General features: G+C 33.3%; 1 protein-coding gene across 9 annotated transcripts in view; it reads right to left on the bottom strand.

Annotated features, from left to right (window-relative positions):
• Positions 1 to 368: 368 nt before the first annotated feature.
• LOC116531498 (ovomucoid-like) overlaps positions 369 to 26,161 on the bottom strand; it is a 91,493-nt gene continuing 65,700 nt past the window's right edge. For 3 of the 9 annotated variants that reach the window (XR_004260456.1, XR_004260460.1, XR_004260455.1), the window contains 4 exons: positions 12,898 to 13,670; positions 12,040 to 12,077; positions 1,693 to 1,808; positions 369 to 1,130 (listed from right to left, as the gene is read on the bottom strand). Coding sequence is in view for 2 of the 9 variants with exons in the window: in XM_032250295.1 (XP_032106186.1) it covers positions 1,085 to 1,130; positions 1,693 to 1,808; positions 12,040 to 12,077; positions 12,898 to 12,964 (267 nt within the window). In the remaining 7 variants the exon portion in view is untranslated. Of the gene's footprint in view, positions 1,131 to 1,692; positions 1,809 to 12,039; positions 12,078 to 12,897; positions 14,443 to 26,161 lie in introns of those variants that run through there. The other 6 variants (XR_004260457.1, XR_004260458.1, XR_004260461.1 and 3 more) reach the window with 6 other exon arrangements.

The following is a 26,161-nucleotide window of genomic DNA, read 5'->3' as shown; positions in this document are numbered from 1 at the left end:
TAATTTTATATAATTTATAATATTCATAAACATTTTATAATTATGAAATAAAAATACATTATAAATTATAATATACATTACAATTTAATTATAAATTATATATAAAATTTTGTATGTTATAAGTTATATATAAATATTTTATAGAGTGAGAGATGGAGTTTAACTTTGTTGTCCAGGCTGGAGAGCAATGGCATGATCTGGGGTCACTGCGATCTCCGCCTCCCAGGTTCAAATGATTCTCCTGCCCTAGCCTCCCGAGTAGCTAGGATTACACATGCCCGCCACCACACCTGGCTAATTTTTGTGTTTTTAGTGGAGACATGATTTCACCATGTTGGCTGGGCTGGTTTTGAACTCCTGACCTCGAGTGATCCTCCCAAAGTGCTGGGATTACAGGTGTGAGACACCAGGCCTAGCCTTAATTTTTATATATATTGTATAACTAATATGGTGGCTTAGCCTGTACCGGAACAAATACAGTGAAATTTTCCTGAAATATGTATGGAAGCTGGATTGCTGTAAATATTAAACTATTTTTAAGACTAAAAGTTTCTGTCAATGCTTGCCTCACCTAGGGTGCTGATTAAAATTTAGACACTAGACTTTTGTCCCGAAGATTTAGATTTATTATAATCTGGAGAGTCTTAGATATCTATACTTTTTTATATATTAAAAAACAAGTCTGTGCAACATTGTTTTAGGTAGCATTAGCTATATTATACATTATGTGCAATCACAAAAGTAAAAGTGATTTTAATAAAGTAAATATCGTGCAACAAGTTCATTGAGCAAAGTATTTATTGATTGAGAAATATCTTTGTTTCATCATTAAAATACACAATTACATTTCTGTGTTTTCAGAGCTTCCTCAAATATTTGAATACTGATAGATAATTCTAATTTTTAAATTATAGTGCTTTGGAATTATAAGAGTATTCCAATTTTTATAATCTATACTCCCTCTAAAATAGCATCCGTCTACTTTTGTAGGAATTTAAAGCACTACATACTACATTCCATAGAATCCAACAAGAAAGGATTACAAGAAATGTCATAGGAATGTATAGCACCGCATCGACAAAGGTCAACATTCGTTCCAGTGTTGAAAAGTAAGAGAAGGTTTATTTTTTCTGTAAAGAGAGAGAGAAAAAAAAATATGTCATATTCCTTCGTAAGGTCTAAAGTGCTTCTCAGTGACTAAGCGTTTAAATAAAATGTAAGTTGGAAAGCTTGGACTATACTTTTTCAAACAGCTATACCCTGCTATTTCCCAGCCCCTGCAAATGTACTCTGCCCTGTGTGGGGCTATTGTCTCAGTTCTGATTCAGTACGAGTACGCACCATGAGTCAAGGAAGGAGAGAATGAGAAAGGTACAGTTTAACTCCTGAGTCTCCCACTTTATAGCATGTTGATCAAGTTCTAGTTCTTTTTAATGATTATGTAATTTTGGTATGGTTAACTAATTTGAGTATTTGAAAACCAGCCAGCATCATTACAAGTATTAACCTCCCTTTAGGACTGGGGATTCCTAGTTAAAGTTTAAGAGTGTTTCAAGTTATAGTAGAAAATATAAGCTATTTACTGTGTGTGTGTTTGTAGATTAAGAGGAAGCAAGTAGTCCATAGCATATTGACACTATTAAAAATATTTTAATAAGCAAGAAGAGAAAATATTTACCATTGTGCCCTTACCTAACGTCCAGACAAAACATGCATTCGTTACCATAGGGGAGTCCATCAGATGCACAGAGAGGATCATACTCCCTGCTGCAAGGAAATGGTGGTTGTCCATATGCCTTACAGTCTGGCTGTAAAATGGAGACAGAATATAAAATATCAGAGAGTATGCACTTGAAAATAGTATTTTGTTATGTTATTATGAAATATCATACATAGAAAAGACAAAGAATCTATGTTTTTATTATAGTGTCATAAGAAAACAAACATCCTGTAACCAAACAAAATTTAAAAATAGAAAATTTTCATAATCTTTGTAGACTACTCCTACAATTGTTTCCTCAAATCCCATTCCACTTCCATCTCAGAGGCAAACATTAAACTCGATTATTTATTTATCATTTAATTGCCTTTTTCTTAGTTTTACCACATATGCAGTAATTCAAAAAATTGGGCATTACTTAATTTTGGAAGTTTTTGAAATTTATATGCACAAACAATATAACCTATTCTTGTTTTCTAAACGTATACTAGCAAAAATAGATTATTTTCACTGAAAGCTTTGATAATTGTTTGTTGGAATCACATATTTTTTAATGTTTAACACATTAATGCGGCATATTATTATATCCTTATTTGAATCAATGATAGATTGCTAGTAGAAGAAATCTTGTCATATTTTACGAACATTTTTATACATTGCTATATGTTAAGATTTTATTTAAGATTTTTGGATCTATATTGAAGATTAACATGGTCTTCCATAAAGTTGAGGAGTCGGCTGATGATTTAGTTGCAATCTCTTTCTAAATGATTGGTTTTCTCTGTAGCACTCTTAAGATCGCCTCTTTGTATTCATTGACTTACTCTTTTGTTTCAATAGGTTTAGACATAAATCCTTAAATTTTTGTTGTTATTGTTGTTAGAATTCATTGAGACCTTTAGATCCATTCATGATAGCCAAAACATTAAAAGAACCTAAATGTTCATCATCTCATAAATAAATAAAAAATAAATAAAAGTGGCATATCTTCAATTAATGGGATATTATCCATGGATAAAAAGAATTAAGTACTGACTCATACTACAGTATAAATGAACCTTGAAATAATGATACCAAATTAAAGCAGCCATTAACAAAGCACACATATTATACAGTTCCACTTGTATGAAATGACTTAAAGTAAATCTATAGAGATAGAAATTACAGTAGTGGTTCCCTGGAATAGGAGGTACAGGGAATGGTGACTAACAGTAAAATGGCATACATAACCTAATCATAGTGATTAAAAAATTGTCCTAAAACTGAATTACAGTAGTGATTTTAACACTTGGTAAATTAATTTTTAAAAGATATTGTTATTTATTTAACTGGGTAAATTATATGGTATATTAGTATGCCTCACTAAATTTATTTAGAGAGGAAAAAAAAAAAAAACACTGAAAAGAGAGGTGGAGCCAGGGAGCCAAATAGAACCCTACAACAATGGTCCCCCACTGCAAAACCCTCAAATTGAACAATTTTCTACACATACACACACAAATACCTTCATAATAACCCCAAATTATATGAGTATCCATAGTACCCGGTTTTAACATTGCATCAAAGAAAGAGGTGTTGAAGAACATGGGAGAGACTGTTCTGAATCCTCAGCATCATGCCTCTCTAACCCCCTTGTCATGGCCATATGGCATAGAGAGAAAATCTGTGTGCTTGTTGAAGAGAAAGTACAGTGATAGAGGGACTTTGTGTTGAAGTTCAGTGTTGCCCTGTCATAGCAAAAAGCAAACCAGTACAGATTTCAGCCAACACTCATCATGTCAGCATTTAGGCCAGCCCTTGCAAGAAAGAAATAGTCTATTCCAGTAGTCATAACTTGTCTTATGGTTAGTTCCACCACCATGGGCTAAAGTGGTCTTTGGACCTAAAGAAATGTAAAAGGCTGTACAGGCCACAAGGACTGCCATTCATGGGCAAGTACTGGTGCAGTTCTGGGCTCGGAGCCAGGGGACTTGGAGTGCATGTGATCTAGTGAGATACCAGCTGGTACAGCCAAGGGAATGTTTGTATCAGTCCCAGGCAGTGTAGCTCACAGCTCCAGGAGAGACTCCTTTTTTCTGCTAGAAGAGAGGAAAGGAAAGAGTAAAGAGGATTTTGTCTTGCAATATGGGTACCAGTTTAGGCACAGCAGAATAGAGCACCAGGCGGAGGTCTTGGGCCACCATTTAAGTCCTAGCTTTTGGATGACATTTCTAGGCACAGCTGAGCCAAGGAAATCTGCTGCCTTGAAAAGAAGAACCTAGTCCTGGCAAGATTCATCACCTTTTGACTAAGGAGCACTGGGTCTCAAAATAATGATCAGTGGTAACCAGGTAGTACTTGCCATGGGCCTTTGTTGAGAACAAGGGCCATGCTGGCTGCAGATGGGACCCAGAATATTCTCAGTTTAGTGGCCATAGTGAGAAACTCCTGCTGTAGGAAAGAAGATGGAAAATTAGGAGAAACCAGCTTGGCCACAGTGGGCTAGAGCACCAAGAGAAACTTTGGAAACTATATAAACACTTGGAAAAGTTTGTATAATTTCTTCAGTGATCCACCCAGTGCTAGTGGCTGTGTGGCACACAGAGAAAATCTGAATGCTTTGTAAGGAGAGAGCACAATGATAGTGGGACTTCGACCCACCAAGAGTATCAATGAAGAAATTAAGAAAAAAATTTAAAATTTCTGGTAAACAAATAAAAATGGAAACACAACATAATCAAATCTATGGGGTACAGCAAAAGAAGTAACAAGAGGAAAGTTTATAACAATAAGTGCCCACATAAAAAAATTAGAAAAACTTCAAATAAACAACCTAAATATGCATCCTAAAGAACTACAAAAGAGTCAACCAAACCCTGAATTAACAGAAGAAAATATATAACAAAGATTAGAGCAGAAATAAATGAAATTCAAACAAAAAAGTACAAAATAACAAAGAAATAAAAAGTTGGCTTTTTGAAAAGATAAACAAAATCAACAAATAGTTAGTAGGATTAAGAAGAAATGAGAGAAGACCCAAATAAATAAAATCAGGGATGAAAAAAAGAGACATGACAACTGATTCCACAGACATTCAATGGATACTTAGAAACTACTTTGACATTTATCAACAATCTGCTGATAAATGGGAAAACCTAAAGGAAATGGACAAATTCTTAGAAACACACAATCTACCCAGATTAAACCATGAAGAAATGCAAACCTTGAATAGCCCATAAGACAAAAGAGATAGAAGCTGTAATAAAAAACCTCCCAGCAAAGAAAAACCACAGACTCATAGGCTTTACTGCTAAATCTTACCAAACTTTTAAAGAACTGACACCAATTTTACTTAAAGTGTTCTGAAAAATAAAAAAGAGAATACTTCCAAACTTGTTCTATGAGGCCAGTATTACCCTAATACCAAAATCAGACAGACACATTAAAAAAAGAAAAAAAGAAGAAAGAAAACCACAGGTCAATATCTCTGATGAGCATTGATGCATAAATCTTAAACAAATACTGGCAAACTGAATTCAACACCACATTAAAAAGATTTTTCATCATGACCAAGTAGGATTCATCTCAGGGATGCAAGGATGTTTCAAAATATACAAATTAGGTAATGTGATACATTATAACAATAGAATTAAGAACAAAAAACAAGATCATTTCAACTGATCCTGAAAAATCATTTGATAAAATTCAACATCCCTTCATGATAGAAAACCTCAAACCCTCAGAAAACTTGGTCAGAAGAAACATACATCAACATAATAAAAGCCATGTACTACAGGCCCACAGCAAGTGTCACACTGAATGGGGAAACACTGAACCATTTCCTCCTAGATACTGGATAGGACAAGGATGCCCACTTTCACTGCTGTTACTCAACATAGTACTGGAAGTCCTAGCTAGAGAAATCAGACATTAGAGAAGAAATAAAAACACATCCAAATTGGAAAGAAAGAAGTTAAATTATCTTTGTTTGCAGATGATATAATCTTATATTTGAAAAACCCTAAAGATGCAACTGCAAACCATTAGAACTGATAAATTCAGTAATGTTTCAGGATAAAAAATCAATATGCAAAAATCAGTAGTATTTCTACATGCCAACAGTGAACAATCTGAAAAAGAAATCAAGAAGGTAATCTTGTTTAAAATAGCTACAAATAAAATAACTAGGAATAAACTTAACCAAACAAATGAAATATTTTCACAGTTAAAAATATAAAACAATGATGCAGGACACTAAAAGAAACACAAAAAAATGAAGAGGTATTCTACATTCATGAATGTGAAAAATCAAAATTGTTAAAATGTCCATACTATTGAAAGCAATTTATGGATTCAATGGAATCCCTATCAAAATACCAATGACATTCTTCACAAAAATAAAAATAAATTAAAATGTACAAGGAACCATAAAGGCCTGGAACATTCAAAGTTATCCTGAGAGAAAAACAAAACAAAACCAGAGAAACCACGTTATCAGATTTCAAATTATACTGTAGAAAATCGATAGCAATTAAAACAGCATGACAGTGGTATAAAAACAGACATATACACCAATGGAACAAGATAGAGAACCCAGAAGTAAATCCATCCATACATACAAAATAAACTCATTTTGACAAAGGTACCAAAAGCATGCATTGGGGAAAGGAGAGTCTCTTCAATAAATGGTGCATGAAAAATTGGGTATCCATATTGCGGAAGAATGAAACTTGACCCCTATCTCTTACCATCACAAAAATCAAATCAAAATAACTTAAATATAAGATTTCAAACTATGAAAACACTAAAAGGAAATGTTGGGAGAAATTTTCCAGGACATTGGTCTGGGTAAATGTTTCTTGAAATAACATCCCACAGCACAGGAACCAAAGCAAAAACAGAATCATATCAAGTTAAAAAGTTTCTGCACTGCAAAGGAAACTATCAACAAAATGAAGAGACAACACACAGAATGGGAGAAAACATTTGCAGACTATTCATCTGAAAAGGGGTTAATAGCCAAAATATGAAGAGCTTAACTCAACGGTAAAAAAAAAAAAAAAAAAAAAAAAAAATTCTTGTAATTTGAGTAAAAACTGGATAAAACATCTGAATAGACATTTCTCAAAAGGAGACATACAGATTGCAATCAGGTATATGAAAAGTTTCTCAACATCATTCATCAGAGAAATACAAATCAAAAGTACAATAAAATATCACCTCGATCCAGTTTAAATGGCTTGTGTCTAAAAGACAGGCAGTAACAAATGCTATTGAGAATATGGAGAAAAGGGAGCCCTCATACACTGTTGGTGAAAATGTAAATTAGTACAGTCACTATGGAGAATATTATTGATGTTTTTCAGAAAACTAAAAGTAGAACTGCCATATGATTCAACAGCATCACTGTTAGGTACATACTCAAAAGAAAGGAAATAAGTATATTGAAGTGATATCTGCATTATAATATTTATTGCAGCACTATTTACAGTAACTAAGATTTGAAAGCAACCTAGAGTGTTCATCAATAGATGAATGAAGAAATACAATGTGGCACATATGCACAGTGGACTACTATCAGCCATTAAAAAGAATGAGATCCTCCCATTGTCAACAACATGGATGAAACTGTAGGTCATTCTCTGAACTAAAAGTAGGCAGGCACGTAAGGATGAAATTTACATTTTCTCACTTATTGTGGTAGCTAAAAATTAAAACAATTGAACTCATGAAGATAGAAAGTATAATGATGTTTATCTGAGTCTGGGAAGTGTAGTGAGGGTAAGAGGAGAGTGGGGATGGTTAATGGCTATAAAACATAGAGTTAGAATGAATAAGATCTGGCATTTAATAGCACAACAAGGGGACGATAGACAACGATAATGTATTGTTCATTTAAAATAACTAAAAGAGCTATTTGATTTCCTGTAACACAAAGGATAAATGCTTGAGATGGATGCTCCATTTATTCTGATATGAAAATTACACCGTTGCATGCCACATCAAAACATTTCATGTAGCTTATATGTATATACACCTACTATGTACCTACAAAAAATTTTTGAAATACAAAAAAACCACTGACAGCAGAAATTTAAATGATATGTTAAAAAATGTATTGAACTTTCATATAGCCCAAAGCTAATGGGGACCACCTAAATCTCTAGTAGAATTATCCCAAAACTCTTAGTTAATAAGAACGACTAATAAAACCACATAAATTACTTGTACTCAGCATACTAGAAGACAGAATAAAACTCCATTTATTACTTAGGTGTATAAAACAATGACCACATTTTGAAATAATTATTACTTGAACTCCCAGTGCAAGCAAGCTTCTTGCAAAGTACAGCAGATGGTAAAACAGGGTTGAAGGGAGGCCACTGAGGAAAAAAAATATCCTGTAATAAATTACAAAGAGAAGAGGGGAGCTGAAGACCTAGAACGCAGTTAAAATCAATTAGTGAAAGCCCATCATTCACTAAAATTTGTAATGAAAACCTGGTAGTCAAGACCATGTTTAGAGGGAAGGATATACAAAGTAAGTGAGATTAAATGTAGAACTCTGAGAAAGCCATTATCTCTCCATGAGAAGAAAAAAAAAAGTTGGGAAGTGGTGGTGAGGGGAGAAAGATATCCTTAAGAGAAAGTTTGGTAAAAGTAAAAGGAATACGTGGAGGACTTTTAGAATAATGCAATATAAAAGAGAAGTAAATAATGCGAAATGATAACAACACACATACACACTCACTTACCTGTCATTACCTTACTGAAGTAACTACATTTTGCTGTACTGACTGAAAAAGGCTCTTTTTCACTAGGAACTATGTAAACCAACTCACATTGACAGCCACTGTGTAAACAATATAGGAAACGAATATATTCTTAATCTACATCAAACATTTATAAGAAAATAAACAAGAAAAAAAATTGAGAGTCATATAGCTGCAGCCAAAATTCCTAGCCTCAAAACTAGAAATCCATGAAGCAGAAGAAAACTTTAATGAAACAATCAAAAATCAATTAAATAATCTCCAGCAAATAATTGAGTATGTTAAAACAAACTCCTTGAATTTAACGTTGAGGTTCAGAATAGAAATTGGCTTGATGAAAAATATGTGAAATAATACTTGATTGAAATCAAGAAAGAAATACGAGTTAAAAATAAACATCGTGAAAAGTACTGCAATGAACCTACATGTGCACATATATTTATAATAGCTGTGCATGTATCTCTGAACTTAAAAGTTAAAAAAAGAAATAAATATTAAAGTAAAATGTGCCCAATGAAAAATAGATCTCAGTGAATATTGAGGAAAAAAGGAAGCTACACTTACTTAAACAATATTGAACTTTGCATCTTACTAATGGGAAAGCTTTATCTAAAAAGAGATTATTGGCTACCATTTTTCAAATGAATGATCATGGGCATTTAATATATTTAATTTTTGTTTAATACTAAATCACAAGTGATAAAATGTGAAATAATATATAAAGTTTACACATTCTGAAAAAGTTACATCTTACAATTTTTAAGAAGAGAAAGAATGGAAGGATAAAGAGAGTCTAATTAAATCACTGCTTGTGTATAGGAAATAGGCAAGAGGGAAGAAATACCATAAAACCTAGGCAAACAAACAAGACACATTCAATAAATAAATAAATATTTCAAAAAGCAGAGAACTACATGCATTTAAAAGATATAAATACAAGACTAATTACTAGAACAAGAATGAAAGCTTTCTTAATGTGAAATGCATTATTGAACACAAAAACAAAAAATAATCACATAGGACATAAGTAACAACAATATAGCATAAAAACATAGCAATTTTAACAAAACCTTATGTACAATTATTGAGGCCAAATTTATGTCATATCAATATGTGAGAATGAACATGTCAATAAGTGGGAATGAACATGCCAATAAGTGACAGTCACTAATTAAAATAAACACATTTTTAATTTGGCACACATACAAATACCCAATGTATGGAATATATACAATATACATCCAAGGTAAGGGAACTTAAAAATTAAAAATAAAAAGATATGCAAAGATATGCCAAGTGTAAAGATAGAATCTGAAATCATGTATTCAATTTCCACTATAAAACGGAGTAGAATTCAAATTAAAAGTCATTAAATATTACAACAAATGATACTTTATAATGCTAGAAGCTACAATTCATAAGAAACATACAATAGTTGAGAATATCTATATATTACATAACTGAGTAGGCACAAATATGTAATAAAAACTCATAGAGGTAACAGAAGTAGATATACACACAATAATTGAAGGAGATTGCAACACACCACCTACAGTGTAAGACAGATCAGTGCATAATAAACAAATTAGAATAGTAAGACTAAACAATATAAACATAACAAAGATTTATGGATATATATTATATGATATACTCTGATAATAGTCATATACCTTCCTCTCAAGTACACAGCTGACATTAGTAAAAATTGTTCTATATTAGATTATAATGAATAATCAGTAAGCTCTATTCAGTAAAAGTAATATAAGTAGCATTCTAATCACAACTGAATACAATAAAAAAATCGATAAAATCAGAAACCAAAACTCCCATCACACTGGGAAAAAATAAAAATATTTTCAACAACATTTGAGAGAAAGGGAAAATAAATGATGAAATTAGAGTTTTATCAAAATAAAATTAATTTGATGCATTTGGATCAATTTGATGCATTTCAAAGCAGTGATCAAAGGAAAACTCACAGCTTTAAATATGTTTATCAACAAAAAATGAAACAAGATAAAAATGTTTTATAATTAAAAGCTCTAAATAACCAAATTAAACAAAAAGTTTAAAAAATTGTTTAATTTTTGCACTTAACAAGCACAAAGAAGATACTTACAAACATAAAGCCATGTGTGAATACGGCAAACTTAATAAGTAGTATGTCAAAGTTTAGGTTTCCGGAGAAAATAATAAACAAGAAGCGAAAATAATTAAGAAAAATGTGACAGGCACACTGATGCAAGGCAAAATAGGAAGAGTTATAGAAGGCTAATATTGAGAATTTAAAAAGAACTCAAAAAACTGAACAAAATTACTGTTGATCTTACTAAAAATTGGGTAAAGGACAAAAATAGACGTTTTTCAAAGGAAGGCATACAAATGCTCCGGCACACTTATACCAAAATAACAGATGTTGGTGAAGATGTGGCAAAAGGGAAACTCTTAAACACTGTGGATCATAAAGTAAATTAATAAAACCTCTATGAAAAACAGAATGGAGATTTCTCACAAAACTGAAAGTAGAACTATCATTCACTACAGCTGTCCTACCACTGGGTATCTATGCAATGAAAAGAAATTATTACATCAAAAACAAACCTGTATTCACGTTTATTAGAGCACTATTTAAAATAACAAAGGTATCATATCAACCCATGTGTTCATCAGCATGCTTAGTCAAAGAAAATACATATATACATAATGGGATACGCATTGTCATTTAAAAAAAAGAATGAAATCAGATCTTTTGGAGGAACATAGATAAAACCGGAGGCTATTATCAAATGAAACAAATCAGGCAAAAAAAAAAAAAAAGACAAATGCTACATGTTCACACTTGTAAGTGGGAGCAAAACAGTGTGTACACATGGATATAGACAGACGATGGAGGGAGACTCAGCAGAGTGGGGGAGTGGAAAGGATGATGCAAAATCATTTAATGGATCCAATGTGCTGTATTTCGGTGATGGATGCCCTAAAAGTTCTGACTTCACCACTACACAATCTATGAATGTAACAAAATTACACATATAACCCACAAATTTATGCAAATAAAAAATCCTTGACAGGACACTCTGGTCACAAATCTGTGAAGTCCAAGGCACTCTCACTTTTAATAATAATGAAAACTAGAGAATTTTTTTTCCAATATGGTTAAATTTATGGCAATATTCTAGGAAAATTACCTATATTTTTACCTTTTGTCCTAGGATTCCCATATCTAGAAATTTGTTTTGGAAATACATATGTACAAGATTATTTACTAAAGCATTATATGTAATAGCCAAATCCTGGGAACAAGTTAATGCTAAAATGTAAACAATTAGATTATCTCTTGTACTTCCATGACATATAGTACCATAAAGCCAATGAAGAGGAATGTCTGCATGAATAAGAATACTTCTGGAGTGCTGGAATTTCTATAGCACCTCCAAAAGAGGGGCAATAATTGACACTTTTACTTTTTAATACATAGTAAAATTTTTCCATATAACAATTACACAATAACAATATTTTATAAATATTAAATGTTTTTGACTTCCTAAAAAAGTTGAGATAACTTACTGGCATCCTGTTGTCAAGCAACCGAGATGTTACAGTATCTGCACAAATAAGAAAGATTAAATAACTTAGTATCCCCTGTGATATATCCATGTCTTGCAAGATAATATGGATGCAGGTCTTTCAATGAGCAAAGTACACCAGAAAGTGAGCTTCCTCTGGCACTGACTGTGTACAGGAAAGTCAGATGGAAACACCGGAGTAGCCCTGATTCCTACAGTTGATATCACTCAGTCTCAAATGCATTACATCTTTTAACTCAATAAAACCTTCCCTTGAAGATATCATTTTCATTGTTATCTGCATGTTACAGATGAGGAAACTGAAGACAAAGGAAGACAATGACTTGCAAATATAGAGAGAATTCAATCAGAATTGAGCATCAGCTTTCTGCTTTATTTTCAATGTTTTTCCAGTTCTTATATATTTCATTTGCAGTAACAGTAATAGATAATTTTTGAATTTAAGGCAGATTGACTATCCCAGAGGTTATCAATGAGACTTACTTGATACTGTATTTTGATACTAGAATTGATAACTAAAAGTATCAAACCTGAAACTTTATTGTAACAAATTACACTGAAGAATATGACCTACACAGCAGAGAAAGAATTCAATTGAGGTACTTAAACTCAATTCAGTGGCCATTCATATTAACTATAGAGTTTTGCTCCTTTTGTAATATGGGGAGGTGGATTCACCAATGTCACTTTAAAGGGCATTTGTCCTGTGGTTATTTGATTTGCCAATTCAAGTATACTAAAACAAATGCAACAACCAATTCTATTCCTATGTGATATCAAATCTTGCCTGCAATCCTAGAACGTGAGAAATGAACCCAGAATTACAAAATGTACTCACCAGAGGAAAAATAAAGTGCCAACATGATGATAAAACTGGCTTGGATCCACAATGAGAAGTGAGCCATTTTGCTTCCTCACTCTCCCTTAAAGAAATTTGCGGAGAAACATTCAGAATATTTATGACACAGGTCCTATAAAACTTCAATGAACACAATAAGATAGAGGAACGATTTCCTGTACCCTCCCACTTGGGAGAATATCACAGCTCCTGAGATTCTATATCCCTTTACTCTTCATTAGATGCGAGAACAGTCACAGCTCCTAAGATTCTGTATTTCTTTTCTATTCGTTAGAGACTATTCCCTTTGCTCCTCTACCCCTAAAATCAATAAAAAATATGTGCATTAACAAATATGTGTGGAAAAATGTTTAGGATAACTTTCTGTGTGGCATTTAGTACCCAAATGCAATTTTGAGAGTTCAGTTTATCTTTTATGGAAGCTGGAACAGTTATTACTAGAAAGACAATATCTGGAAAAATCCTGACAGCAGTCCTACACATAAAAGCCACCATATCATATGCCCCAAATTACTCACCTCAAGAAGGAATGGTGCAAAAGAAAACTGACTGTCTTGTTCACTCTTGCCTCCTTAGCTACCTCATATCTGGAGGAGTCTTTTTTATAGATCTCTGAATAAGGAAGACAAATGAGCCAGGAGAGATATGGCACAGAGGAATCAAGTTTCCTGGAAGTTTTCAGAGAACTTACTTTATACGGAGGTTATCTAAGAAATATCTAAAGCAGGAAGTCATGGCATGGACAATTTCATCTGATGGACACAAATAAATAAGAAGGAAAGAAAATAATAAGCCTATTTATTGATCCTAAAACAGATAAAACCTGCAAAATCCTACGCATGAGAGCTGTGTAGTCAAGAAAACTAAGAAAAGTAGAATTTCAAGAATTACAATTTACAAATATGACTAGAACCTCAAGTTTTAAAATCTACATAGATTTATAAAAACCACCTGGATGCTATTTCGAAAATATCAGTGCTGAATTTCATTCCCCAAGTCTGTGACTCAATTTTCTACATTAGATTCCAGTCATTGATACTTATTATAAGTTTCTAACATGATAACAATATGCAGATTCAGTTTGAGGTTACTGAGCTGAGGCTATAGAAAAATCACTGGAGCTCAATTGCATCAGTCTCTATATTTTTCCATAGTAGAGTTTTTCAATTTTACGAAAATGTCTAATTCAATCTTATCTTTGGCTAGTTTATTCATAAAACATTTATTTATTCAACTTGTAATTTTGAAAATAACTTCATTATATTTTAGAGTCAGAGAGTACTTGTTTATTCCATGAGTATATTGCATGATACTGATTTTTGAGGTACTGACGATCCTGTTGCACACTTAGTGAACTTAGTACACAATCAGTAGGGTTTCAGCCCACATCCCCCTTCCTCCCTCTCCCTGTAGTAGCCACAGTGTCTATTGTTCTCACTTTTGTGTCCACGTGTACTCAGTGTTTATCTCCCACTTATAATTGATGTCATGTGGTATTTTGTTTTCTATTCCTGTGTTAATTCACTTAGAGTAATGGCTGCATCCATGTTGCTGCAAAAGCAAAACAAAACAAAAAACAAAAAAAGATTTTGCTCTTTTTTATGGCTTCACAGTATTTCATAATGTGTATCTACCATAGTTCCTTTGTCCAATCCACTATGAATGGCACCTAGGTTAATTCCATGTCTTTGCTATTGTGAATAGTGCTACAATGAACATACAAGTGCATGCTGGTAAAAGGACATGATTTCATTCATTTGTATAGCTCTGGAGTATTCCACGGTGTCAAACTACCAGATTTTCTTTATCCACTCCACTGTTGACTCAATCAACTTCTAAGTTGAGTCCAATGACTTTGCTACTGTGAATAGTGCTACCATAAATGTATGAGTGCATATGTCTTTTTGGTAGAACAATTTATTTTCCTTTGGGTATATACTCAGTAGTGGGATACCTGGGTCAAATGGTACCCTGTTTTGCATTATTTAGAAATTTCCAAACTGCTTTCCACCGTGGCTGAACTAATTTACATTCCTAACAACAGTGTGAAGCTATACTCTTTTCTCAATAGTCTCCCCCACATGCGTTATTTTTTGATTTTGTCATAGTAGCTATTCTAACTGGTATAAGATGGTATCTTGATGTTTTAGATTTACATTTCTATGATGATTAAACCAGCCCTGAAAACTCTGCTCTGTAACTCAGCTGAAAGAGTTTCTAAATCAGATTTACTGCTCTTCAGAACCATGCTATAGGAAGTATGTTCCGTGGTTCTCCAGGGTATAGACCCCTTGCAAGTCTACACACACTGCTGGGGTATCCTCTTTGGGCCCTCCTTCATATAGACATACTGTGTTCTGAACATTTGCTTGTGTTGAGGGAACTCTAGGCTTAAGGCACTAATGTATGCTGTAAAGAGGCAGTGACATAGCAAAAACAAATTTAATAGGTATACTGCAAAAGTATCTTGAAGCAAACACATCCAACAAGAAACAAAAGAAGCCAGACAGAGAAGACTGGAATGAATAACTAATGCTTCAAGACAAAAACATGGTTGTACATCCACAAGTAAGACTAGCAAACAGAGAACAATAGTCTCCCATATGAACAACAGAAGGAGATAGGGATTGACCCTAATGATATAATGATAGGCAAACTCTCTGATCAATAATTCAAAAGATAAGTTTCAAGAAAACTAAGTGATCTCCCAAATAACACAGAAAAACTATTCAGAAATGTATAAGGGTAATTTTACAGATTGAAATGATTTAAAAAATCCAACAAAAATCATGGAACTGAGATATGTTTTCTGGACTAAAAAGTTAATAGAGTCTCTCAATATCAGAATGTATCAAGCAGAGGAAAGAATCAGTGAGCTGTGAATGGAATAACCCCCCTTGCAGCAGAAAGCAGTTGGTTATAGTGGGAGGCTCAAGGAGATGGTGTCTGATTTGCATAGGGTCCAGGGGGTTTGTTTGACCAGGTGTGTCATTTACATAGTGAGCAAAAAGACTGGCACTCCCACCCTAACCTTTTATTACGCAAATGTGGCTTCTAACTGGCTGTCCCCATGACATCTACACATGTGGCTTCTACCTGGTCAATCACCATGATGTCTGCACACATGCCTTCTACCTGGCCATTTGCCGTGATACCCACACAACATGGCAACTAAGAAAAGGGAGCAGGAACTTCCATATTGGGCACAACTGGCTTTTAGTCACTTGAATGTACAGATTTGGTTTTTCAGGCTGCTTTCTGTTTGAAAAAAAATGTTTTTGGGGATTTTTTTTATTAAAAGATAAAGCTTTACTGAGAACTCTTTTTCCCTTTTCACCTGCCTAAAATAATTTCTTAATAACTCTTGTAATAGAATGATACCTTACATCACAAAAACATACTTACGTACTAAGTCACTGAAAGTATAAAGCAACCACACAATTAAGTCTACAAAACAACTAGCTAACAACATGAAGGCAGGATCAAATCCTCACATGTCAGTACTTTGAATATAAATGGGCTAAATGCACCTCTTAAAAGGAATAGAGTGTGAAGGTAGATAAAGAAGCAAGACCCAACTTCCTGCTGTCTTCAAGAGACCTATCTCACATGTAATAACACCCTTCCAGGCTGAAAGTTAAGGGATGGGGAAAGATATAACATGCAAATGGTAAACAAAAAAGACCAAAGGTTGATAAAACAGACTTTAGGTTTAAATCCACAATGATCAAAAATGACAAAGATTGACATTACATAATGATAAATGGATGAATTAAAAAAGAAGGCTTAACTATTCTAAATATATATGCACCCAACATTGGAGAACCCAGATTGATAAAGCTAGTTCTTGCAAACATATGAAGAAATATTTACAACTACACAATAGTAGTAAGATACTTCAACAGCCAACTGGCAACATTATCATTGAAGCAGAAAATTTAAAAATATAGTCTAGACTTAAACTCAAAACTTCACCAACTGAACCTAATAGACATTTATAGAATAATCCACCCGAAAACAGCAGAATATACATTCTTCTTATCTGCACATGGGACATACTCTAAGGTTGACCAAATGCTTGGCAATAAAGTGAGTCTCAACAAATTCAAAAAAATTAAAATCTTACGAACAATACTCTTGTACTACACTATACAATAAAAATGGAAAACAATACCAAGATTTCTCAAAACCACCCACTTACATGGAAATTACACCACTTGCTCCTGAATGACTTTTGGTTAAATAATGAAATTCAGAAAGAAATTTTAAAATTCTTGGAGATAAAAGAAAACAGAGATACAAAGTTTGTAGCACTAAATGACTCTAAAATACTTAAATAATTTAACAAGTAAAAAATAAATAACCCAATTTAAAAATGGCAGATGACAGAACAGATGCTTATCAAAAGAAAGATATACATACAACCAAAAAATATATTGAAGGATGCTCAACATCACTAATCATTAGAGAAATGCATTCAAAATCATAATGAGATACCATCTCACACCAGTCAGAATGGCTACTATTAAAAAGCCAAAAAACAATAGATATTAGCAAGGTTTTGGAGAAAAGGGAATGCTTAAACATTGTTGGTGCGAATGTAAATCAGTTCAGCACTGTGAAAAGCAGTTTAGAGATTTCGGAAAGAACATAAAATAGAACTATCATTCAGCCCAGCGATCCCATTACTGAGTATATAACCAAAGAAAAATAGATTTTTTTTAACCAAAGAAACATGCATTTGTATATTTATTGCAGCTTTATTCATAGTCATGAAGACAGGAAGTCAACCTAGGTGCCCATCAGTGGTGGACTGGAGAAAAAAAACGTGGTAGATAGATACCATGAAATACTACACAGCCATAAAAAAATGAAATTATGCCCTTTGTACCAACATGGATACTATTATCCTAAGCTAATTAGTAGAAACAGAAAACCAAATACTGTATGTTCTCAGTTATAAGTGGGAGCCAAACACTGAAGATACACGGACATAAAGATGGCAAGAATAGAAACTGGGGACTACTTGAGGAGAGAAGAATGGAGTGGGGTGTGGATGGAAAAACTACCTATCAAATACTGTGCTCACTACCTGGGTGGTAGGATCATTGTTACACTAAATCTCAGTGACATGCAATTTACTTAGGTAACAAACATGCACAAGTACTGCTGGAATCTAAAATAAACTAAAAAGAAAAAAAAATCATGAATGAAAGCAGAAACATCACTACCAATTGTAAAGAAATTAAATATATTATAAAAGAATATTAATAAGTATAAAAAGAAATTTAAAGTTTTATATAATATAGACAAATTGTTGGAAAAGCACACATTACCAAAACTGGCTCCAGAATAAATAGTAAATATAAATACATCTATGAAAACTGAAGAGATTAGTAATGAAAAATGTTTTCACAAAGTAAATCTCAGGTCCAGATGTGCCATCAATGGTAAATTTCACCAAATATATTTTTTAATTACAAAATCTTCAAAATTTTTTTTTTTTTTTTTTTTTTTTGAGACGAGTCTTGCTCTTGTTGCCCAGGCTGGAGTACAATGGCACAATCTCGGCTCACCACAATCTCCACCTCCTGGGTTCAAGCAATACTCTTGCCTCAGCCTCCCAAGTAGCTGGGATTTCAGGTATACACCACCATGCCCAGCTAATTTTGTATTGTTCGTAGAGACAGGGTTTCTCTTTATTGGTCAGGCTGTTCTCAAACTCCCAAGCTCAGGTGATCCACCTGCCTCGGCCCCCCCAAAGTGCTGTGATTAAAAGCGTGAGCCTCAGTGCCAGACTTCAAAAACTATTTTTTTACAAAGGAGAAAACATTTACCAATTTATTCTAGAAGGCTAAAATTACCCTGATACCAAACCCAAAGAAAGACATTACAAGAAGAGAAAATATCCCTTATGAATACAGACACTAGTCCTTATAAATGTATTAGCATGTGAAATGCAGATTGCATGACCAGTTAAATCTGGAGATTACCAAAAGTTTATCTGTTTTTAATGAATAATATAAATAAGCTGGTATAGGGCTTTAATGTAACCCTATAGAGCCATTAAAATTACTATCTGCTACATTTTATAAGAAATAATTATGAAGCTTTGGCATATTTTGATGCACACCAAAAATATGATAATCGAAAACCTAGAAAACATAGGGATTAAAAGTTTCTATACCAATTAATATAGTACCAGGCCAGATACTTAAACTTTGGATAATCAAATAAACGTATAAAGGCCACCAAAAACAGATAACAAATATGCAAACAAAAGAACAAAAGAAGAGGTTATTTTTTGATACCATGCAAACCATTCCCAGGTAATTTCGGAAAAAAAAAAAATAGAGGTAACATATAAACTCCAACTCTTTTTGGGAACCAAGATCTTAACAAGGTTCTATAATTATTACAGAACAAATTCTTTCCAGAATAAATATGTTCATAAGGGCAAATTCTGTGCTTATAATTGTCAAGAATGGGATTTGAAATCTGAAAAAAAGCTTCATGATATCTGACAAATGCATTTTAAATGTGAAATCAACTGCCAAGTTACCATGTTTTTAGATGGTTGCATATTTAATACCTCTGATTTATTTGCTGACATTGTCTTTTGTCACGACCATTGATTTCTCCAGGTTCATTATTTAATTGTTCACAAAATTATCTTTTACTATGTGTCTGCTATGTCAAAATCAGCATTCCAGGTTCTTGAAATACCACAGATACATCTATTCAAGGAATATTTCCAAAACAATAAACAACACTGCATCCCAAATTTAGTAGGAAGCCACTTTTCATCCCAGTTTGAGGTAAATTTTAAATATTGTTAGAATTACATTTACATATACATTTTATTTACTATACTGTTATATTTCCCACTTGATCTTTGAAAGACTTGTTCTTCTTCAAAATTTTCGTGAGTGAGCTCCCCAAAAACCTTGCTAGATGTGCCTACAGTAAAAAAGGCTGCTTACAGATAAGTAAAACACAAAGTCTTAAAGAAAACCGACTGCTGTAAATTGTGTGTTTTAACTCCACATTGTAGTTCATCTTGATCAAAATAAATATATGTTTTGAATAAACGTTAATTTTGTAATCAAGTAAAATTTTAGCTCCTATTTTCTCATTTTTTGTATTATTAAATTCTCAATTTTTGAGATTTTAAGCGCTTCAATTACTAGGCCACATTTATTGGTTTCTTCCTTGTGTGTGTGGCTTTTTTAAAATATAAATGGGAATTATGAAAAAATTGCTAAAATATTTGAGTATTTTATCTTTTTGATATATATTATTTACACCATCTCCCTTGGTCTAATTTATAGCTTTAAGCTTTAAATTTTGCTGATATTAATGTTGTCACACTTTTTTTCTCTTTTTTTGTATTTTTATATAATTCTGTATTTTTAAAGTTCTTATGCTCCAGCTTTTCACTATTGTTTTAAGTGTGACAGCCACTTTGTAGAAAACTTTTTCTCAAATTGTAAATTGCTTGTTTGAATTGTGAAATTTAATCCATTTACTGTTATTGTGATTGATTATATTTTGAAATTATTTCAAATATCTTAGTTTATTATTTTGCTCTAGAGTACTTTCTCATGATTGTCTTTATTATGATGTTTTTAAAAATCAAAATTAAAATCACAGTTCTGAGAATTTATTTCTTAAAGCATTGAAAAAATTAGTTTTTACATATTTATTTACCACTGGTTTAAGTTAATTTGAGGAAAACATTGATTGAGGTAAATTCACTTTTCCACAATGTCATTCAAACATTAATTGCGTAAAAATGACTACACTCTAAATATTTTACCGAATTCAGCTATTTTGCATGAAATTAATGTTTTTTATCCCATTTTATTACTGAGGGTAGCAAAAACCACTTGGTGACTTTCAAGTAGACCATCTGGAAACAAAAACTCCTTATTTGAGGAATTTAGAAGTAATTAGACTTCCCTGTTTTCTACAGTCTACACCTGGTTCCAGGCCTCTTTGCAACTTGAAATTTGTAAGTAACCAGAATTTCTACACATCTCCAGAAGGCATGCATGCTGAAACTCATTGTATAAGCCTTGCTGACATTAAGGCAGCAAGATGTCTACAAATATAATCACTTACTATGCAAAGTGCCCTTCATCTCCCACTTTCAGGTCCATCAATGCTCCTAAGGAAAATACACCACTGCGTGCTCAGTTCCCTCTTGCTGAGGCAATCCATTGTACTCTTCTGCAGCATTCTTTCTTCCTAATAAAACTTTCCTTTTTCAAACGTATACTGTTGTTGATAAAGTCTCTCACAAACTTGTGAGCTGACCATTTTCCAATGCCAGGGCTCCACAATTACAAATATAATCTTTACATAAGAACAATAGCATGCCTTCACTTTCTTTGTGATTAGAGGGAAATTGGTAGATTAATTGGTTTATATAGTCTCTTAGATATAGCATTTATGTTCACCAAAAGAATTACTACATGGTAAAAGGTCAATGGAATTTTTGTCTAAAATACTGTATTCAACTAAGAGTTGTTTAAAATTTAAACTAACAGTAGCATACAGTTAGTGAATTAAACTCCAAGAATCCCAGACCTTAAGAGTGCAAAAGACATGTTTTATCTGGTCTGTCTTCACTTTTAGATCAATTATATCCTATTCATTTGAGTTTTTTAGCATAAGCCATGACAAATATAATCTTCAGTAGATTTATCAGTTAATACTATAAGGAAAAAATTTATTTCAATCCAAAAAAAATAATTACATAACATATGGTGTAGTAAACAGAGCCAATTTGACCACCATGGCTCACTCGAAAGACAAAGAGAAAAAGAACATTCAGCAATAGAATAATTTTCCAGTGTGACTCTCAGTGTTTTCAAAGGTGTGAGAATTTTTGACATGAGGGTATAAATACAATGAATCCTAGATCCTAAAGCATCAGATATAACCCTTCTTCTGTCTCTACAGGAGAAATAACCAACATCTTTGCATGGTGAAACCAACCTCTTTACAGGGAAACTCACTAAACTACCTAAAGAATAGAAGAATTTAAGGGAAAGAAATCAGTGATTTGAATATCAACACTATATCATCATTTTAACAACTAGTGCATCACTAAATAACAGAATCAGCAATGTTTCTTCATGTAATTGACTTAATTTAGTATTCAGACATATAACATATTTATAAAAGCAAAGTACAATTAAAAAAACTAAACTCACTTTTAGAAATTGGGATTTCACTTTTTAGACATGTAAGTTTTATATGTTTTTAAAGAAATTGGGATTGCTTTAAAAGTTTTGATTAAATCCACAAAATATTTCATTTTTCTTCTTAGACTCCTGAAACCCAAAATTTAACACTCTAGAAAAGTAAATATATTTCAATCTCTTCATATCAACTGCAAAGCAAAAGTCACATAAATTGAAGTATGTGATGCCATTGGCTGCATTTGGTCATAGATGTCAGGGCACTTTAGTGGAACATATATTATACTCAGCCTAAAAAAACCAGAAGACAACATGTCAGAATATACAAATATCTACAGATCTTCTCAAGTCTCTATTTTTAAATGTTAACTATTGATTTGCTGTTTTCCTTTTCTACACCATTCTTCTATTCCTTTTGGTATAGTAATTATGCTAATAAATAACTATGTATAGTAAGACAGTCTTTATCACTGCCTGAGCTATAGCTGAAGAGAAATATACTTCAGCCTATCCCAACATCCTATGCACTTAAAACTAGAGAAAAATCTCCTACCTTACAAGGGTATTTATTCTATGAAATTCAAGTGTCACCAGTGTTGTAGTTAAATTGGCCTGGAGAAAAACCTGTGTTACTTAAGAGTGGAGAGTAAAGAAATCTGCTGGCAAATAGTACCTCTCTAATGTTTTGAATAATTTTTGTGAAGTATAATAAGAAACTAGTGGCTTTAAATCATCTTTTATGCAGATGGTTTTGTTGATGACATGACAATACTGACTAAAGAAATATGAAATGTGGTACAGAAATTATTTTGTTAGGTAATTCTCATAGTCCAGTTACATTTCTTTTGCCCCCCTTTTCAATCCATTTTCCCATTTTCTTTTTTAAAGCATATTTCAAATAATGAGAACAAGCCCTTGATTGTTTCAAACGTGGAGCTTCTATGTTTGAAATAGGCTGTTTGAAGAGTAGCCATTTTAGCTCTGTCAACAAAATCATTGCCTTCAGGAACTTCATCACTCTGCCCTGGATAATCCAGAAAGAATTACTGGTATCTGAGTAGGCAGCTGCAAAGCTTCTAACAAAATATCCTATCAATTTTCAACGAAAGAATTTAGTTCTCATTGAGTTAATGATTCTAATATTTTCCAAATTTTTCTGTTGTATAACATACATTAAACATTTCTATTGTAAGCATATAGATTTATTTTGAATCCAGAACCAAGATTTACAACTCTGGTAACTTTTATTCACTCATTTGTTTGTTCAGACTTAATGTCATATAAAAACATGAGCCTTCAAAATTTTCAGGAAGTCACCACAGCATAGGAGATCTTAAGATGGCCAATATCATTCTGAATACATAACCTATCAGCAAAGTTCACAGATATGCAACATGAGGCCGGGCACGGTGGCTCACGTCTGTAGTCCCAGCACATTGGGAGGCTGAGATGGGCAGATCACTTGAGGTCAGGAGTTCGAGACCAGCCTGGCCAACATGGTAAAACCGTGTCTCTACTAAAAATACAAAAATTAGCCAGGAATGGTGGTGCGTGCCTGTAATACCAGCTACTTGGAAGGCTGAGGCAGGATAATCACTCGAATTTAGGAGATGAAGACTGCAGTGAGCCCAGATTACACCACTGTACTCCAGCATGGCCAACACAGTGAGACTCTGTCTCAAAAAACAAACAGATATGCCATATGAACAGGAACATCAGATAAATATAACACCCCCCTTTTTTTCATTGCCAGGAGAATAGTTAGAATCTCCCACTAAGAAGAGAAAACAGCCTAGTGCACACAGGTTATGTTTGGCAAGATTACTATCTCCAAATTTTGAACTTTGAAGCAGTGGTAGTCTGCATCTGAACAAAGATTATAATAATGAGCACAGCACAATGACGTACAAACATGTGGAGGACAAAATATCCTGAATAGATTGTGTTTACAGGGGCAAAGTGAATAATTCAAGCCACTATGTTCTAAGTAGAAATGGAGCCAAAACACTGCGATGTGAGCAGGAGGTGGTCTAGAGTCCCTTTCTCCTTGACCCCATCCCTGATGATGCTTCAAAGACTGATGGGAGATTAATTTCAGATCCAAGGAAAGCTTAAGGAGAGCTGTGAGGAGCTATGCTCACAGTGGCTCCTATGTCACTATGTTCTTTCTACATCTAATGCTTAATCCATGTTTCATTACAATAATTGATAACGTTTAAATTTTACTGATGAACAATATGGGATCCATTTTGTTAAGATCAGAATTCTCTCCAGAACTTGTGTAATGAAAGACATAGTGTGTGATAGAGCTAGCCTGTTTGATTTTTTTTAATGCATTACAGAACTTTTATTGTTCATGTGATTTCTGTACATAAGAAATATGAGAGTAACTCTTTTACAAATGGAACTAATTTTCTAGAACACACAATGAAAAAACTGAACTGGTATTTGATGTGAATCCATAGGAGCTTAAGCTTCAAATCCAGCCAAGAAGTTTGTTACAATCTCTTTCAGCTTTGCATCTGATTCTTCTGAGTTCTTTCTCTGATAGTGCCCAAGAGGGCTTGGTACTGGCTGACAACATGAGACAAGAAAGCATTCTCAAACTTTGTAATCTTGCTGGGCTCCAGTTTATCAAGATACCCCCTTACACCCACATAGATAACAGCCACTTGTTCTTCAATAGCCATGGGAGAATACTGTCCTTGCTTCAGCAACTCAGTTAGACACACACCATGACTCAAAAGTTGTTGAGTGGCAGCATCAAGGTCAGAACCGAACTGGGAAAAAGCAGCAATCTCAAGATACTGAGCCAATTCCAGGTTCATGGTACCTGCCACCTGCTTCATAGCTCTGGTTTGGGCAGAAGATCCGACACGCGACACAGGCAGACCAACATTAATGGCAGGGCAGATACCTTCGTAGAACAGTTCTGTTTCCATTTGCCGCCACAAATGTTGAAAGCCTGTAGCATGAATAGATGCGGTAATTATGCCTAAGGATTATTTAAAGATATGTTTATAGCTGAGCAAGGGCTTGGCCCAGAAACAAAAAATATTCTTGCCCTCTCCAATCAGTTCCATGCAATTTAGTTTCATGAAATAAAAATATTAATGTTTCTAGTATCACAATCTGTCAAAAGCTTGGCCCAAATCAGTGCCCCTATTTGGGTTACAGAGAACATCTCCTGGGAAGGAATGAGAGCCTTTTGTGATACTTATAGAATTGAGCTTCTTTCCATGTAAAACATATATCTAACTTCTAGAAAAAGTTTTGTAATAAGGGGGATACACTTTTCTTAAGAAAAATGGAAATTTATTAGAAAGTTAGCAGGATTCATAATCAGCCTTGTAATTTAAAAACTAGCATCCAAATTTACAAGAACTATGGTATTTTTTGAGATAATGATGTGGTTTTTAATTGACAAATGTGTAATATCTAATTGAAATAAAAAACAAATACATATTAAAACAAGAAAATTAAATGATTTTCACATCTTCAGTGTCATTGTTATATAATAGTTGTACATATTTAAGGTGTACAACTTGAAGTTTTGACATACTCATTCATTGTGAAATGATCCCACAATCAAGTTAAATAGCATACCTGTTATCTCTACATATTCTTGCCATTCCATGTACATGTGTGTGTTCAAATTTAATTTGACTTTCCTCTTAGCAAATTGCAAGTATACAATACAATATTGTTTCCTATGATACCGTGCTATATATTATATCTGCAGAAATTACTCACCTTTCATAACTAGAACTTGGTACCGTTTGACCAGCATCAGAGGGGTATGTAAGCTTTCCTTCCCTCTTTTCTTTTGTGTGTTTATATCTTGAAAATACAAAATTTGAGCCTTACATATTAGGTTTGAGAAATATATATAAATATATCTCAGTTTGGGTCTCTCCAGAAGGTGATTCTGTGGCAAATATTTGAGTATAAAATGGTTTCATTGGGAGACAAAGCCAGACAAATCAGTAGGAGACTGTGGGAGTAAGACAGGAAAGTGAACAGTCAATGAATAG

Source organism: Sapajus apella, unplaced genomic scaffold (genome assembly GCF_009761245.1).
Source record: "Sapajus apella isolate SASKATOON/1434 unplaced genomic scaffold, GSC_monkey_1.0 scaffold71, whole genome shotgun sequence".
Classification (NCBI taxonomy): Eukaryota; Metazoa; Chordata; class Mammalia; order Primates; family Cebidae; genus Sapajus; species Sapajus apella.
The sequence above is the reverse complement of the archived record's forward strand: the minus strand, read 5'-3'. Positions and strand labels throughout refer to the sequence as shown.